General features: G+C 47.6%; 5 protein-coding genes and 1 long non-coding RNA gene across 13 annotated transcripts in view; 5 read left to right on the forward strand and 1 right to left on the reverse strand.

Annotated features, from left to right (window-relative positions):
• The first annotated feature begins 422 nt into the window (after positions 1-422).
• On the forward strand, positions 423-1,432 carry LOC121594913. Its single transcript, XM_041918740.1, has 3 exons — positions 423-553; positions 616-813; positions 887-1,432. Exons 1-3 carry the CDS (start codon positions 478-480, stop codon positions 1,177-1,179), a joined length of 567 nt encoding a protein of 188 aa, XP_041774674.1. The 5' UTR covers positions 423-477; the 3' UTR covers positions 1,180-1,432.
• Positions 1,433-2,110: 678 nt separating this feature from the next.
• LOC121594911 lies at positions 2,111-2,975 on the forward strand. Its single transcript, XM_041918737.1, has 2 exons — positions 2,111-2,288; positions 2,352-2,975. The coding sequence occupies exons 1-2, from the start codon at positions 2,198-2,200 to the stop codon at positions 2,903-2,905; spliced, it is 645 nt and encodes a 214-aa protein (XP_041774671.1). The 5' UTR covers positions 2,111-2,197; the 3' UTR covers positions 2,906-2,975.
• A 264-nt stretch (positions 2,976-3,239) lies between these two features.
• On the forward strand, positions 3,240-4,488 carry LOC121594910 (chymotrypsinogen B-like). Its single transcript, XM_041918736.1, has 2 exons — positions 3,240-3,536; positions 3,614-4,488. The coding sequence occupies exons 1-2, from the start codon at positions 3,299-3,301 to the stop codon at positions 4,414-4,416; spliced, it is 1,041 nt and encodes a 346-aa protein (XP_041774670.1). The 5' UTR covers positions 3,240-3,298; the 3' UTR covers positions 4,417-4,488.
• A 94-nt stretch (positions 4,489-4,582) lies between these two features.
• LOC121594912 lies at positions 4,583-6,172 on the forward strand. The gene is made up of 3 exons (XM_041918739.1): positions 4,583-4,709; positions 4,775-4,972; positions 5,823-6,172. The coding sequence occupies exons 1-3, from the start codon at positions 4,616-4,618 to the stop codon at positions 6,170-6,172; spliced, it is 642 nt and encodes a 213-aa protein (XP_041774673.1). The 5' UTR covers positions 4,583-4,615.
• On the reverse strand, positions 5,314-8,878 carry LOC121594915. The gene is made up of 6 exons (XR_006005052.1): positions 8,363-8,878; positions 7,970-8,299; positions 6,825-7,844; positions 6,330-6,427; positions 5,808-6,207; positions 5,314-5,378 (listed from the first exon to the last, which is right to left on the reverse strand). It is a non-coding gene; the product is annotated as an uncharacterized LOC121594915 (long non-coding RNA).
• Positions 7,435-15,523, forward strand: part of LOC121594906 — a 270,610-nt gene continuing 262,521 nt past the window's right edge. Inside the window, exons 1-2 of one of the 8 annotated variants that reach the window (XM_041918734.1) lie at positions 9,929-9,971; positions 11,761-12,295. In XM_041918734.1, the coding sequence (XP_041774668.1) occupies positions 12,209-12,295 (87 nt within the window). In that variant the 5' untranslated portion in view covers positions 9,929-9,971; positions 11,761-12,208. Of the gene's footprint in view, positions 7,564-9,928; positions 10,179-10,309; positions 10,459-10,882; positions 11,325-11,364; positions 11,479-11,760; positions 12,296-15,523 lie in introns of those variants that run through there. The other 7 variants (XM_041918727.1, XM_041918730.1, XM_041918729.1 and 4 more) reach the window with 7 other exon arrangements.

Consider the following 15,523-nt stretch of genomic DNA (forward strand, 5'->3'; position numbering starts at 1 on the left):
GTTCTTCGTGATCCACTCACGAAAGAAGCAGAGCATGGATAATACTTGCAACATCTTATCAATAAAGTCGTGTTGCTGCTTCCGTCAAACATGATTTCCGGCAAGATCTGGTTAACGGAAAGATAAACTGTTATTTAACAAAAGCAAAGAAACTAAATGTTCTTAGAATCTTACTACACTTGTAGATAAGAATGAAATACCAATATTGAAATAACTAACATTAAACAAGGCAAACGTAAAAGATGTACACAGACATGATAGTAATATATATATTGTTGTTCATACGTTTGCAAATCAAATGCTATCACTCACTTGTTATCTCTTGTATCATCAGCCAAACGATACTAAGATAAAGTGAAATGGTATTTGTACGTCTGAAAATCCCCAGAACTTGCGCAAAGATAAAACTATTTATAGTGCATCACACTCTGCATTAAATTGCAGTTCCGTGCGGTGCATCACTCAGCAGGAAGTAAAATGAGTTCGCTGAAAGGTGTACCAATAATTGTGTTCGCGCTGGTTGCTGGAGCATTGGCGAATAACTCGTTCAATAGTAAGTGGCAAAATTGTGTAAGACATGCGTTGATATTGACTGCCATTTTTTTCTTCTTAAAGTTATCAGAGACTGCAAGCAGTACAACGGTGCGATAGACTATAATGGTCCGGTAAGTTACTTCCCAACGGCCAACTTGCAACACGTACGCCGCACCGATCGCTCGAAGGTGTTCAAATTTGCTGTACTAGGCCCAATGGATGGACATTTACGGTTTGGAAGGTCGCAATTTCCATACGATAGCAATGTGATTGAGATTGGTAAGGTGACCCTGAGTCGGTGGTGGGTTAGTTGGTTTTAGCGAATTAGTGTACACATTTCAACTTACCACAGTGCTAGGAGGATGGCGAAACACCAAAAGTGCTGGAAGGCGCCAGTATCGAACGGCTGGTAACCGAGCAACGAACAATGTGCTCGTCGAAGTTCAAACTCCCAATCTGTTGTCTCCGTTTCATCCGCTAATGTTTGTGCTGGAAGTGTTCAACGAGGGACGGGTGGAGGTACGGATCGATGGCCAGCCGCAGCCGTTCCTGTCGTTCCAAGACAGTAGCCGAATCCCCGCTAATTATATGGCGTTTAACAGGTGGGAAAGGGAATTGATCTACTTCTACGATTGTCCTTTTTAGAGCGGAAAGGATCCTGTAAACCAAAAAAAAAAATAAAAATAAATAAATAAATAAAAAAAAATTAAATTAAAAGAAATTGTTGTGACGAGTAGAAAACGCCCTTAGGCACTCAGGAGCTGCGCGCCTCGGAACGTGAATGTGTTCGGGTTTAGCCAGAGATCGTGCGGGGACTCTCGGATAAGCGGTCAGGCGAGTAGGAACGCGATTAGGAAATAGCGGAATAAAAGTATCCTGTTAGCTGTATTAGTAAAAACGCGTGTGTTAAGTGTGTTATATTACGAACCACCCGAAAACGTAACAAAAATCTATGAGCTGAATGGGCTGGTCTCGACATGGGTTCAAACCCCGAATGGCAGATCTAGGACCGACGACGATTGTAACTCTTTGTAACGGTTGTAACTCGTTCTAACGGTTGTAATTCGCGTAACTCCAAATCCGCGTATAAGCGGTACCGTGCAGCTCGGGTACTACCTGTAGGTATAATGCACTTTTCCGCAAGCCTTAGAATCGAATCTTCAACATGGGATGCTCTCACTCAAATCAGCGGTTTGGGATTTTATAGCGTCATACTAGTACGAACTATTTCATTACCTTTCTTGACCCCCGTTCAAGTTGGATTAAATGGACAAGCTGATCGTTGGTTTTTCTCTACGATTGTCGTTGGATGGATGTGAATACGACGCACGATACATTGATTTTGAACTGTACTTTGGTACAAAATGGAATCCGTCTTAAGTCGCCTAGAAGAACTAAAATCAGAAACAAAAGCTATCTGGAATAAAATGATCCAAAAAAAGAAAAATGTGATGTTTCTACATCAGATTACAATACTGATCTACTGTACAGAACAATAATTAACTTACTTTTTGATGATTATTCCACTGATCATTGTTTGTGTTGGTTCTGTGGGTCTACTTGAAGTCAAGATTTGACGCTCGATAGGGGAAGCCGGTTTTAAGAAAACGCTCGGAATCTCGAACTAATCACGACGCAGTTCATCCCCAGCACCAGCAGCGTGATGATCGCGTTCGCGCCATTAGCCATCCTAGCGATCGTTCTATCGGCTAGCCCCGGTACAGCAAACACTTTGCACAGCAATCCCTTCGATGGTGAGTGTTGCAATTCTTTTACATTTCTCTTCCGCTAATCCATTCCCACTCGATTTCCTGCAGCGATCAAGGGATGTCTCCAGTTCGATGACGTCCCGGGCTACAACGACACCCCGACGTACATTGCCACCAACACGTTCCGCAATGTGGGGCGCACGAGCAGCTCGCGCTACTTCCGGATCGGTATCGTGGGCAAGAACGATGGCCACATTCGGTTCGGCCGGTCGGCCTTCCCGTTCGACGAGGCGGTCGTCGAGCTGGTCATCAGCGGTTGGAGCAATACGCAGTCGGTTGCGCGCCGCCAGACCCGGCGCCGCAATCAATCGTTCACCAACGTGCTGCTGAAGGAGGCGTCGACGCCACGGTTGCTGCACAAATCGCGCCCGCTCGTGTTCCAGCTCGAGGTGTTTGATAATGGGCGGGTGCAGCTGACGAAGGACGGCGAACGGCGTCCGTTCTTCGAGTACAGCGATAGTCAGAACGCGATCCCGCCGGACTATATGGCGTTCGTGAAGTGGGACGTGGATCTGATCTACTTCTACGACTGTCCGCTGAACGATGGTGGGGCAGGGGCGGTGGGAGAGGAGTCGGTGCTGCTGCGCTGCAGCCTTGCTTGAGGTTGAAGGGTAAGGTCGGACAAACGGTGTAAGGGAATTGGAAATAATAAATATTAAAATAATTCTTAAATCTTCGCTTATTTCGATCGAATTGCCTCAAGGGGGATAGGGCTCCGTTTGGGGAATTCCCATAAACAAACAGCGTGATCGTGCTCTTGGTGGTGTACGTGCAGCACAAGGGAATAACCGTCATCTCAAACAGGCTCCGCCGTGGAGTGCGGTAACCGCCGCAACGAAACCGGATTTTGTCTACGCTAGTGTTTGTTTGTACGGATCCAACGCAACCGGCGAACGATGATCTTTAACACAGCAAAACAGCTGATTAGCCGGGAAGGAAACCAAGGCCACACATACACTCAGGGAGTTTGTGTTAGTCGAACGTTTGCAGCCATCATGGCCGGTCTTGTGTTATTGTCGCTGCTGCTGACATCCGTCCTACTAACGCCTCAGCAAATATCGGCCCAACAGTGTGGCCAGGTGCAGGTGCTGAAGCAAGGGCTCATCTTTGGCGGTACAGCGTCCACGCCCGGCATGTGGCCGTGGCACGTGGCAGTGTTTCACCGTGAGTCGATCCGCCGCACCTCGTACAAGTGTGGCGGCACCATCATCAACCGGGACACCGTTCTGACGGGTATATATGACGCATTGGAAACATTGGTAATGAGTAAGGGATCCCTCAAGCGCTTGGTTTGTTTGTACTGTTTTCAGCGTATCACTGTGTGGTGGAAAACCAACGACCGATCGCGGCGGGCCGGCTGGTTGTGCGGGCCGGCCTGTTCGATCTCGACGTCGGTGGCCCGACCGTGCAGGAAAACCGTGTGTTTGACGTCATCTCGCCGCCCGGGGCCAGTGCGCGCACGTTCGACGACGACATTGCCATACTGAAGATGCAAACCCAGTTCACGTACGACGACTACGTGCAGCCCGTCTGCATCCGCTCGGAGCGGCAGGACATCGGGCAGCTGGTCGGTACATACGGCACGGTCGTGGGCTGGGGCTGGACCGAACAGAGCACAACGTCGGCTGAGCTGCGGCAGGCCAACATACCGGTCGTGAGTGCGGAAGATTGTCTCGCCAGCGATCGGAACCTCTTCAGCCAGGTGCTGACGACGAAGGTGTACTGTGCCGGCAGCCGCAACGGTACGTCCAGCTGCAACGGGGACAGCGGTGGTGGAATGTTCTTCCGAATGGGCGGCTACTGGTTTCTGCGCGGGCTGACGTCGTTCTCGGCGGTGGACGCCAAGCAGAGCGGTATCTGCGACTCGCACGGGTACGTTGGGTACACGGACGTGGCGAAGTATCTCGATTGGCTGCGTGAGCAGGGCGTCCGGTACGAGGATCCACTGCAGCGCCCGGGCACGGTAAGCAAACCAGTTCCGAGCGATGGCAGTACGGCGCTGCTCCGCCTGGCGGTCGATCCGAAGACGAAGAAGTTCTTGCAGCAGCACGGGGGCAACGTGCTGCTGAGGGTGCAGCTGAATGGCCGGCGGGTGGAGAGTTTGTTTCAATAAAGCGCGGTATCGAAGGTGACCTTCGCGGACTAACGGAAGCTCTCCCGCACCCGAACGATTTCGATATCTAGAGCTGGAACTGGTTTATCTGGTTTTTCTCTGTGTGTGTGTCTGAGAACTCAAGAGGCGCGGTGGTCTTCTGCTTCGGCGAGACGGTAAAGACAGTTCGTGGTGACGCAACGGGCCGTTAGGAAGCATAATGAAGCAGCTCTTCTTCACGCTGGTACCTTTTCTAGTTCTATTAGCTTCATCCGCTGTAAGCAGCACTCCTCAACTCCGCAACCCATTTGAAGGTACGTATTTTGAAGTTCTTTTATGACGATATTTTAGTAACGATCTTTCAAAAAAAAACTTGCAGCGGTTCGAGGATGCCTTCAGTACGATACTGTGCCCGGCTACAACGAAACGCTGGAATACTTTGCGACGGACAACTTCCGATACGTCGGCCGCACGCACAACTCCAAGTACATACGGGTGGGCATGGTCGGTCCGACCGACGGTATTATACGCTTCGGCAAGTCGCGCTTTCCCTACGGCGAGAGTGTGTCCGAAATTTGTAAGTAACGCTGCTTCCCGAAAGGAACATTTTGGCATTCAAATTAGTAGGTAGGATGTCTGATAACGATTCTGTGTTCGCAATCAACTCCGCCTTCGATTCGGATTCTTGAGCAGGAATCAGAATCGCCTCTGGAATCGGAATTGGCTCAGTAATCGCAATCGGATCTGAGTTGGAAATCAGAATTGCCTTGGAAATTGGAAATGGCTCCGGAATCCGGCTCCGGTATTAGTTCTGGAATTGAAATCTGGATGTTGCAGAAGCGATCTGTCCGATTCTGTGTTTGCAATCAATTCCGCCTCCAATTCGGATTCCTGAGTCGAAGTCGAAATTAGCCCAGGAATCAGAATCAGCTCCGGAATCGGAATTGGCTCAGAAATCGTAATCAGATCCGGATTTGGAATCCCTGGAATTGGTTCCGGAATCAGTTTTTGTTTTGTAATTGAAATCTGCCTTCTACTCGGATCCCTGAGCAGAAGTCGAAATTAGAATCGCAATCGGATCGGGATTTGGAATCAGAATTGCCTTGGTTAGACCGACACTAACACCTGGAATTGGTTCCGGAATCAGCTTTAATTATGGAATTGAAACCTGGATGATTCCGAAATGGAATCAGTTCCGGAATCTCCGTTAGAAAGGATCGTTTACAAGTAAATTTGGATCCTTTGAGCAGGTTTGGTATTCATACAATTGTTGCTGAATAGGACCTAAACGCCTATTCTCATGGAGATGCCGAATTCAATTCCGACTCCGGAGCCGATTCTGAAAACTAATGCTGGAACTAATTCGACTGCGACTAAAACTTCTTTTTTTACAATCACTAATTCAAACTCACTGCAAATCCTTCCAGGTCTTTCCGGCTGGGCGAATCAAAACTCGGAAGTTAATCGTCACACGCGCACCAGCAACAGTGAGTACGTGAATACGCCGCTCAAGATTCAGCTGACACCGAATGTGCTGTCCAAAACGCGACCGATGATGTTTCGGCTCGAAGTGTTCGATAATGGTAACGTGCTGCTGACGAAGGATGGCGAGAAGCGACCGTTTTTGGAGTTTAACGACAACCGGCAACGGTTGGATCTGGATTACATTGCGTTTACCAAGTGGAACCACGAGCTGTTCTATTACTACGACTGTCCGCTCGATACGGATGCGAACGGGGTGGACGATACGGTGCTGCTGAAGTGTAGTTTGGCTTAAGTAGTGGATTAAGTAGATAAGTTAGACAATCGGCTCTGCTAGAAGTAAGAAACAAGAATTAAGATAGCCATTAAATTAGCTTATTTATGACAGATTGTCAAAATAAATCCCAAAAGAGAAGCCTTTTTGCTAGTATAAAATTACACAATTCGATTACCTTACCGTAACACCATCCATTGAATGACCTCCAAGGCGACAAACGATACCGGCGTGACTATTTCTTACATCCTTTAAGTGTCTGCGGCCGACAGTAACCTGAGGTAATAATAGAAAAAAAGACGAATAGCTTTTGTGGACGAATAATCCACAAGGGGAAGTCGGGAGCTTTTTTATACAAAATCACCCTCCCATGTGGCACGTGATGCGTGATGTAAAACTGCATCCAATTGACAAAGTGTATCCCACACGCCCGGTACCCCTCTCTGCATTGTTGAAACGTTTAATTGTCTTTTAATGGGTCGTCTTACTATGTTTGCCCCTTCCTTTTCGACTGTCTTTCACATATTGAGGTTGTTCTGGCCTTCTGTATCTGACAAGGCAAACAAAAAACCCTCTAAGAAACAATTGCAACCTAAAATCAGCAACAAGAGCTTCTTGTGGGGCTTCCCAAACGGTCGCCGCTTTGACGTAGGAGAGGTTTTTTTGCACATACCTTCATTGGCCGCTCGCATATCGTTTCTAGATTGGTTTCAGCCGAAGGGCGAAAGAAAGAAACACACGACTGCTACCGCCCGGGCAAGGTGTGCCCTTAGAACTCGGGGTTTCGCGGCCGGTTCCTTACGTTTTACCAGTTTCAGGCTCGGCACAACTTCGCTCCCGCTCCCGGACGGATGTGCGCCACCCCATCACGCTCCCTTCCGGTGTGAAGCGAATTGGATGATTCCGTTCCGTCCGACAAACACCATTTGAAACACAAAACGGCCTACCGGTGGCGTACAACTATACACACACTCATACACACGCACCGAGGGTTCTGGACGGCTGGTGGCTACAAACGGTAAAGGGAAGCATGTGCTTATGCTTTTGTGTGTTTGCTCGCGCCTGCGGTCATTGCTGCCCTGTGATTTGCTTGGTCCGGCGTTAGTCCCTTCAGTCGCTCGCTGGTAGCATACCGATGACGGAGTGATGAGCGTGTGTGTGGTGTTCTGCTGCGCGACGGTTGTGCCATTGAAGTGTGTTTAAAGGTGCCACTGTGCTTCGAGTCAATCCCAAAGAGACAGTTTGATTGAAGCTTCATCAAAACAACCTCGATCGCCAACGCGATGGCCGGTTTTATGGATCATTTCTTGATCCTGCTGCACACCTGTCACCTCTATTGCCGCACGGCAATCGATTGGATGACCGGGCATGGCCGTACGTGCGCCGCGCGGATCGATGCAGTTTGGCAGCGGGTAAGTAACAACTTCAGTGTTCTAAGCCACGTGGCGCCTCATTACGAAAAGGCAGAGTTAGACAAATGAGCGCGAGCGTGCGTTGTTACATCGCCACACGGATGCATCGGGCGATGGAAATGGAAAGTTTTTCTTCATTAGAGAAAGTGAATTTTCAAATCCACCAATTGCAAAATAAGCAATACGCCGAACTGGTCGGCTCGTCGCTTGTCTGCCTGCCTGCCTATACATTTTCCATACGGCGGCAGCGGTGTCCATTCGTCTGTGTCTGTGTTTTGTGGCTATGAAATGGGAGAGGGAGAAAGAAAAAAACAAGCGGCGTTGATTATTAATATGCCCAATAGTGCCACACGCCGCCGCTGGCTTGTGTTTAGCGTATCACGCGCGGACGTTCATCACCGCTCACCGTCCAGAAAGCGATTGCGATTCCGCTGGCCGGGGTGGGGAGGAAATAATGAATTAATAAGGCAATTGATTAACACATTAAAAAGCCACACATGCTGGCTGGCTGGCACGCAAACCAAGCGGCGCTCAGTTTTGTTGGAAAGGAGGATCTTCTTCTGCTGTTGATGATTTTAAACTTTCTTCCCAATCGGGAGGGAGTTCAGACATCGGCGTTGGTGGCGGCAGCGGCACAGGCAGAAACGCCGACGAAAGCGGTGTCGTAACAGGCGGTATGTTGTGTTGCTTCCCCCTCATTCGTACGCTCGTAAGCTTTATCATTCTAAAAAGAAAACTGTTACAACGAAGACAATATTAATTTCTAACGATTCTACCTTCACGTTTTCTTCACCCAAACCTCGCCGAAAGTGAACGTTCGTTTTCCCTTTTTCTTTAGCTTGCGTTATGCATTTCCCGTTGCCCTACTTTCCAGTTAGTGCTTGCGCACAAAATGGGCATCTTTTTCATACAGTATGCGAACAATAATTAGTTTGATCGAATTCGCGACCTCCGCGCGGTGAGTAAAAGCGCCGATGAAAAGTGTGCAATGGGAGGGAGAGCAAAAAACGGTTTGGTTTCTATTTGTTGCCAAGCTTTTTGGTCCCTAGCCCTTATTGCCACTGTATGTAATGCCACTTTTGTCTTAAACGCTTGTGAGTAAACTTCGACGAAAGCATAAGTAAGTTTTTCCTTCTTCAGCACCGAGCATGATGGGTGACGCATTAAGCCGGGCTCATTTACCCAGACTGGTAAGAACAATTACCCGCTCTCCCAGTAAGAGCGGAAGAGGGATGGAGCAACGAACTTTATAATCAAAATCCGTCCGTGATTAGCATATTTAGCCAAATGCCGGCGGGTTCCCCCCCCCCCCCATGGGGGGCATCACATAATCGCTGTCCTTCACCGTGACCGCCGTCGGGTCAATATCGCTCTGGTACATAGCATTTTTAGCACGACGGCTAAATGGTTTCCGGTGCGGAGGGGGCTTTTCATTTCGGACCCTGATGTCTGCTGTCTGCTTAGTGCCACGAAGGTGGCATCAAATTTAGCATATTTTAGACAGCTGAAAGGATAGGAGAGTAAAAACAAATATTAACTAAAATCGTGTAATATCAAATTATATCTTGTAAGGCATTTTTTTTAAATATGATTTACCTAAAACTAGACAAACTTAATTTAAAAAAAAAAGGTTAAATGGCCAAAGCGATGTTCCCCAACAAAACAAAACATCCTAAAAATTGGAAACAAAGTTCTAGTATCCCCTCCTACTTTAATTGTTTCTACTCATTGCTTTACTGTCAATTGAAAGCCATAAATCACGCACATTGGAGCACCATAAAAGTTCTTCAAAAAATAAGCTCCGGATACGATGTAGCGCCCATGATTGTTGATACATGCCTGACTCTCCCTCGGGAAAACAAAACGGTTTCTGGACTCTCTCTCTCTCTCCCTATCGAACTTCGTGGTCAAACCCCGTCGCTTATTTTCCCGGCCACACCCGCTTCCTACCCTATCTCCAGCGACGGTCAGCAACAATCATCAACATTATTGTTACGGTTGCGGTCAGCAGCAGCAGCAACCAGTAGCTGCGCGCATCCGACCGTCGATCAAAACAAAAACTTCTCCCGCAGAAGGAGGGGGGAAAAGCAAACCCTCCCCCATCGCCCCTCCGCCACGCAACCGGGCTTTAATTCGCCTCGTGGGGCCACATCGCTTTGTAGTTGTTGTTGGCCATCACTGTCGTTGTGAAAAATCATCGGACCAGGTCGAACGGAAAAGAAAACAACGAAACTGTGTTGGGTGTGGGGCCGCCTGCCCTGTCGGTCTCCTCCCCCTTATGTTTCCCTCACCTGGCGAGAGAGTAAGGGGCGCGCGAGCGTGCGCGCGCGCGCTGGCTCACACTCGCTTGGCCACTCCGCCGGTTGCCGCCGGTTCGTCAGTACGCGATTCGATGTACACACACGCGGGTACGGCTTCCTCGGGTGCTGGTGGTTGGTTTGGCGTTTGGCGTGCTGTACCGAAAACAACAACAACAAAAAAGGGAACCATCGTATCGGATTTTGATCGACGCGCGTCGTGAACGTGCGTGCAAAACGTCGTCAGTGCGGATCGGATCGATTCACTAAAATAAAAACAGAAAAAAGTGAGGTTAGAAGGTGGTTCAGCTGGGGAATGTGAGTGCAAATGAAGAATGAATTAGAAGCTGCAGCCGGCACGTACGGCACGAGATTGTGCGACAGTGAAGATCAAACTGCACAAGCACGTACAACAGATACACACACACACAGCATGCCATGACACCGATTTAGTTTGTGAAGGAGACGCTGAGGTGTCGCTCTGTGTGTGACCCGCTTGGGTGTATTGTTTTGTTTTTTTTTTTGCAAATTGTCAATCACGAGTCTTTTGTCGATGTGTGTTTTTGTGTGTGTTTGTATCTAGTGCAGTGCAATATTGGTAAAGAATTCAACTTACCTTGCAAACGAGGGGAACTACAACACTTCTAATGTTTAGCACGGGTGTGTGTGTGTGTGTGTTGTACTTCTTCTTGTGGCTCTCCTTTGGCTCCAACAAAAAAAGGTGTGTGTGCGTGCGCGTCGAAGCGTGCAAGGCTTCTTCTTCTCCACCAACACCACTCCACTGTACTACAGTGCTCTTAGAGAGATGTGCGCGGGTCCTGTATGTGCGGGAGGGCAACAAAATCAATTAGCCACCGGGTGAATACCATGACGCGCGTGTGTATGGGGATGTGTTTTCACGGTTCGCGGAATCCCCCCCCCCCCCCTTCAAGTCGTGGTTGATGATGTCACACGCCTATTCCGGCTGGGCATTCGAGACGCACTTGCGGGATTTTACTAATCCAAACGTATTAGTCGCTGCTCCGCCGTGTGACAACGCGCCGGCACGACCGTGGCTAATCTTTCCACTGCCTACTCTGTATGTGTCTGTAGAAAGGGGGCAAGGGATATTTTTTTCCCTTCAGTTTCCCCCTAGGGAAGGGGGGAGCGTTACTTCTAGCTAACATTTGCTGCTGTGGCTCTACCACACTACTACTACACGGTGCGTTACGTGCTGTTACACTAATGAATTGACATCGCGTCGGCACTGACGGCTGTGTTGGGACGCTCTTCTTCGCACACAGCTCTACACAGGGCACTGTTCTACATGCGCAGAGCCTTCTTTTTGTGGAGATAAAAAAAAACCCTACCTGAACTGGGCCGGAGACGGTGTCCGACCGGATGTGCCGTTCTCGATCGTGCCGTGATCGGGTCCAAGCGTGTGAATCGTGCTTTGTCAATCCGACGATGTTCGACGATGTGAAGGTGTGTATTGCCGTGCGTGACTGGTGCAGTAACTACAATTGCTTGTTGCAGCTTCAGTGAATGTGCTCAATCAACAGAGCGTACACACACACACAGTAGGCACTGTGGAAATGGTTTCTTCAGTGGTGGTGCCGAAAATTAATCCATCAATCCGGTAATTATGATTGCCCGGCCAGTGAAAATATAGGTTATGATAAGTGTGGTGGAAGCGGCGGAGAACGCACCACAGTGGTCAAGCCGTTTGGAAATTTAAACAACTCATAGAAAGAGAGAGATAGAGAGAGAAAGAAGGGGCCAAATAGTGACGTGCGTTCCCTGTCTACCGTTCGTGCGACTCTCTTGTCGGGTGGCGTACTTGATTTGTGGCCGTGTATTCATGAATCTGTGTGTGTGTGTGTGTGTGTGTGTGTGTGTGTTTGTTTCTTTATTTCAACAGAAAAAGAAGTGTATGCTCAGTGAATAGAAAATAGTGCGAAAAGTAGTAGTAGCCGTGAATTGAAAGGATCATCGCGCTGCCGATCGCCGTGTGGAAAGAAAGGGAAAGAAACGCGTCAGTGTGTTGTGGGGTGTAATTACGGGTGCGCGCGTGGTGCAGTTTGAAGGGGTGGAGGTGTCGTTATTTTGGGTAAATTATCGGTGAAAGAGAAACGGAGTGAATTTTCACGTGGAACCAACCCTCTCGATGGCTCAAGAAGAAGCTCCTTCGAGGCGATTGTGTGAGATAGTGTGGAAATAGTGGTGTGATTAGCGCAATTTGCGTGTAAATGTACGTAAGGGTTAGGAGCATAAAAGAGGGTTAACAAAGGGCTAACGTTGCCGGAATGCCGGCTGATTGGAAGTGAATACTAAGAAACCCTAAGGGCCCGGCACAAACACGATACAATATGGCGTACGTTGTTTGGCGCGTGCTTTTGAAGCAGTATTCGAAGGTTCGGCTCGGCGTTCAGAGGAATCCATCGGTAGAAGACGAAGTAAGTTTTTTTTTATGATCTTTAGGCTTTTTCTTCTTAGGTGTCGTAAGATATTTTCTGGATTATTCTATAAAAATTCTCTACTCAAAACAATTTCGGAGGTATGTAATAACGTCATGGTGCTGACGAAAGTATTTTAAAACTGCTGATCCTAAGCATTATTGCAGTACTGCAATTGATTCACAGCCCATATCGTTCCAAGAACTGATTCTTAAACTATACCAGTTTTTCAACATATTCCAGTTCCATACCGGTTCTTTAACTGATATTTAACCGACACAGTTCAAGAAGATATTTCTTGAACGAATACCAATTCTGGATCCTGTAAAATACTTTGGAACTAATCTTGATTTCGTATTGGTACGTGCAGTTGATCCTGTAATCATACAATCCATTATGCCCAATGGCTGATTCCATTTAATGTAAGTCCTGGAACTGATCCTGAACTTATATTGGTTCTGGAATTGATCTTACTAGCTTCAGCGCTAAATCTGTATCCATATAATTCTTGGAACTGATCCTGGACCCATATCAGTGCAGAAGGTTATCATAAGTCCATACCGGCTTTTAACTTAGTCGAAATCTACACCGATGCGTGTCCTAGATCTCTTTCTTATGGAATACTGATTTTGATTCTGATTCTAAATTTTCTGGAACTTATCCAACACATATCACAAACCAATTCCGCTCCAGGAACACTGATATTGAATCAATTCCTTAAACTCATATCTATACTTAAACCATGCTGCAACTGATTCCCAATAGTCCATACAAGTCCTGGATCTATTCCTCATCACATACTATGACTGATTTTGGCCTAATAGCAATCCTGAAACCTATACAAAACATATTCAGATATCTCAAAACCATACCACCGATTCTGGAACTGATCCATTCCGGGCTGATTCTGGCCTAATAGCAATCCTGAAACTTATACAAAACATATTCGGATATCTCAAAACCATACCACCGATTCTGGAGGAACTGGTTCATTCCGGCCCTGGAACTGATTTCCAACTGATTTTCATATCGGTTAAATTCGGTTCAGCTTAGATTCCTGCACACTTCCTGCTGTGTACTACACTAAGCGTTTCCCATCATGCCACGGAGATGCTCAGATCAAGCCTGCTAAAGTGAGCTTTATAAAGCGTAGTCTCGTAACGATCATTGACGAATCTATACTTAATGACCTTCTAAATGAGGGCCGGAAATCTTCCGTCTGTGTGTCCCACATTATGCGTCATTCGCTCGCTTAATTGATCAGGCGGTTGATTAGTGTGCCTTTTTTTTCGAAAGCGATCCCTAACTATCTTCGCAACTCGCCAGTAAACTCTCGGTCCCAAATAGCGCGCGCGCGCACACACGCAGGCGACAATTATGGCATATATTTTCTCTTCCCTCAAACGGTGCGGACCCGCAAAGGGGGCAGAGTATGCAATTAATACAGCAGGAGGCAGAAGTTTGCTTCCGAAAACCCATAACCTAATATCCAATTTCACGGCCGTGCGGGCACCGTAGCGGGGGCATTTGCGTGCCCGGCACGCATGAGAGGATTCCTCGGGTGGTCGCCGCGGTCTCGCCGGACCATTTGGCGACGTTCATTTCCGCGGTGTCCGCCCGCACGGCAGTAATGTTTGCCGGGCCGGGAAAGAAAGCAGGACAAAGCTGCGCGGACCAACCGGCGACGGTGGAATAAAAAAAAAGAAAGATATTGGCGGAAAACACCGCAGCGCAATGTACCGCTCTGCGGTGGCCAGCCGGACCGGGCGCCTAGTTTGTACATTTGGCCGGCAAAATGTAGCAAAAGTAAACCACAAAAATTCCAACACTCGCAAACTTCCCGATTCCGGGCCATACGGGGACGCAAATGTGTGCACTTTCTTCCTTGGACGGACCGGGCAAAACTTATGGATTGAAGGTGTAATAAAAGAAAAATATAGTCCCATCGAGTCTTGGACCATTTTAGCCCTCTCGCCGCGGGGTGGTTGATGCTTCCCGGGGATACGGTTTGTAACATCTTCCAGGCGTTGGGTGGTGAGTGCCGGTCTTGAGCAATGTGTGCGCGTGCTTGATCTCGCGCTTGATCAACCCGCCCGTTTGCTATTTGTTTTGCCTGGCTGTCGCCCGTAGATGGTACCGACGGTACCATCTTTTTTGCCGTTCGTTTTTAAGGCCATTTAGTCGTTCACGTCACGGGGCTGTGTAATGGGTTGGGATCGTATAAGGGAATGCGCGCGCATTCGGGGTTTATGATTTCGATTTCGTTTACCCGTTTGTGATTAAAGGCTGTTTTTTTATTATTATTTTCTCTTCGTTTGTCATTTGTGCCATGCTCGCGCGCGTACAAACGCTGATGATGATGCTAGTTAGAAAGTGCGGATGTGATGCTGCGGTAGGTTTACCACCCAGCGAGTGCATCCGATGCTCGCTGACGATGAAGTAAAGGCAATGAAGATGAGACGGACAAAATGCAGTCTCGTTGATGATAGCGAAATTAAGATTGATTTAATTTCTGTGCTTCCGAAATTGATTTCAGCGTTGCGTGAGAAGCCGTTGTGTCGTTGTTTTATGTCTTTTATTGAGGAAATCGTCGGTAATTTTTCCAGTCTTTTTATTATCATGATTATGAAATCCGGTTCGAAGGACTATTTTTGGTAGAGAGTGGATTGAACCATTTTTCGCCATGTTTCTTTCTAGTAATGATCGTAGAATGTATTTATGATGGATTAAGTATGTAAGCTACTCATATTTCTTCTAATTGAAAGGATATTCTGAATTTTATTTGAAATTCAAGAATATTTCAAAATTTTCAATAACCGCCATCAATCAAAAATCCACTTAAATGCACCGCATAACGTACTTTTTTCCTTCACCCTACTCAAAAATAAAGGTGTGACCTTAAAAGTTCGTCACCGGTGCCGTATGGCTTTGATTAAATTACCATATTATAGCGCTCTTCCATTACGCTGATGAATGCATGCGATCGAAATAGACTCAAAAAGCTGGATGAGTGGGAGAGAGAGAGAGAAGAACCCCTCCCTACGAAAGGGATGGAATTCAAGAGCGGGCAGCAACGGCATGCAAACGTGGGCTAGGCAATTGTTATGCAATGCAAAGGGGGGTGGCATGCTAAGTGACGCATGGAAAAGCAGCGGAAAAACGTTCCTCTATACGTGTGTGCAGGTGGTGGGATAAGGGACGGAATCTAGGGTGAATTATTCGATTAGA

This window comes from Anopheles merus, chromosome 2L (genome assembly GCF_017562075.2).
Source record: "Anopheles merus strain MAF chromosome 2L, AmerM5.1, whole genome shotgun sequence".
Taxonomy (NCBI): domain Eukaryota; kingdom Metazoa; phylum Arthropoda; class Insecta; order Diptera; family Culicidae; genus Anopheles; species Anopheles merus.

What these genes read in the sequence shown, in the direction of transcription:
- LOC121594911 (XM_041918737.1), top strand. Translation starts at nt 2,198, where the DNA reads ATGATCGCGTTCGCGCCATTAGCCATCCTAGCGATCGTTCTATCGGCT. An exon ending in GCACAGCAATCCCTTCGATG is followed by an intron (nt 2,289 to 2,351) that starts GTGAGTGTTGCA and finishes GATTTCCTGCAG; the next exon opens with CGATCAAGGGATGTCTCCAG.
- LOC121594910 (XM_041918736.1), top strand. Translation starts at nt 3,299, where the DNA reads ATGGCCGGTCTTGTGTTATTGTCGCTGCTGCTGACATCCGTCCTACTA. An exon ending in CCGGGACACCGTTCTGACGG is followed by an intron (nt 3,537 to 3,613) that starts GTATATATGACG and finishes TACTGTTTTCAG; the next exon opens with CGTATCACTGTGTGGTGGAA.
- LOC121594913 (XM_041918740.1), top strand. Translation starts at nt 478, where the DNA reads ATGAGTTCGCTGAAAGGTGTACCAATAATTGTGTTCGCGCTGGTTGCT. An exon ending in GGCGAATAACTCGTTCAATA is followed by an intron (nt 554 to 615) that starts GTAAGTGGCAAA and finishes TTCTTCTTAAAG; the next exon opens with TTATCAGAGACTGCAAGCAG. An exon ending in TAGCAATGTGATTGAGATTG is followed by an intron (nt 814 to 886) that starts GTAAGGTGACCC and finishes AACTTACCACAG; the next exon opens with TGCTAGGAGGATGGCGAAAC.
- LOC121594912 (XM_041918739.1), top strand. Translation starts at nt 4,616, where the DNA reads ATGAAGCAGCTCTTCTTCACGCTGGTACCTTTTCTAGTTCTATTAGCT. An exon ending in ACTCCGCAACCCATTTGAAG is followed by an intron (nt 4,710 to 4,774) that starts GTACGTATTTTG and finishes AAAAACTTGCAG; the next exon opens with CGGTTCGAGGATGCCTTCAG. An exon ending in CGAGAGTGTGTCCGAAATTT is followed by an intron (nt 4,973 to 5,822) that starts GTAAGTAACGCT and finishes AAATCCTTCCAG; the next exon opens with GTCTTTCCGGCTGGGCGAAT.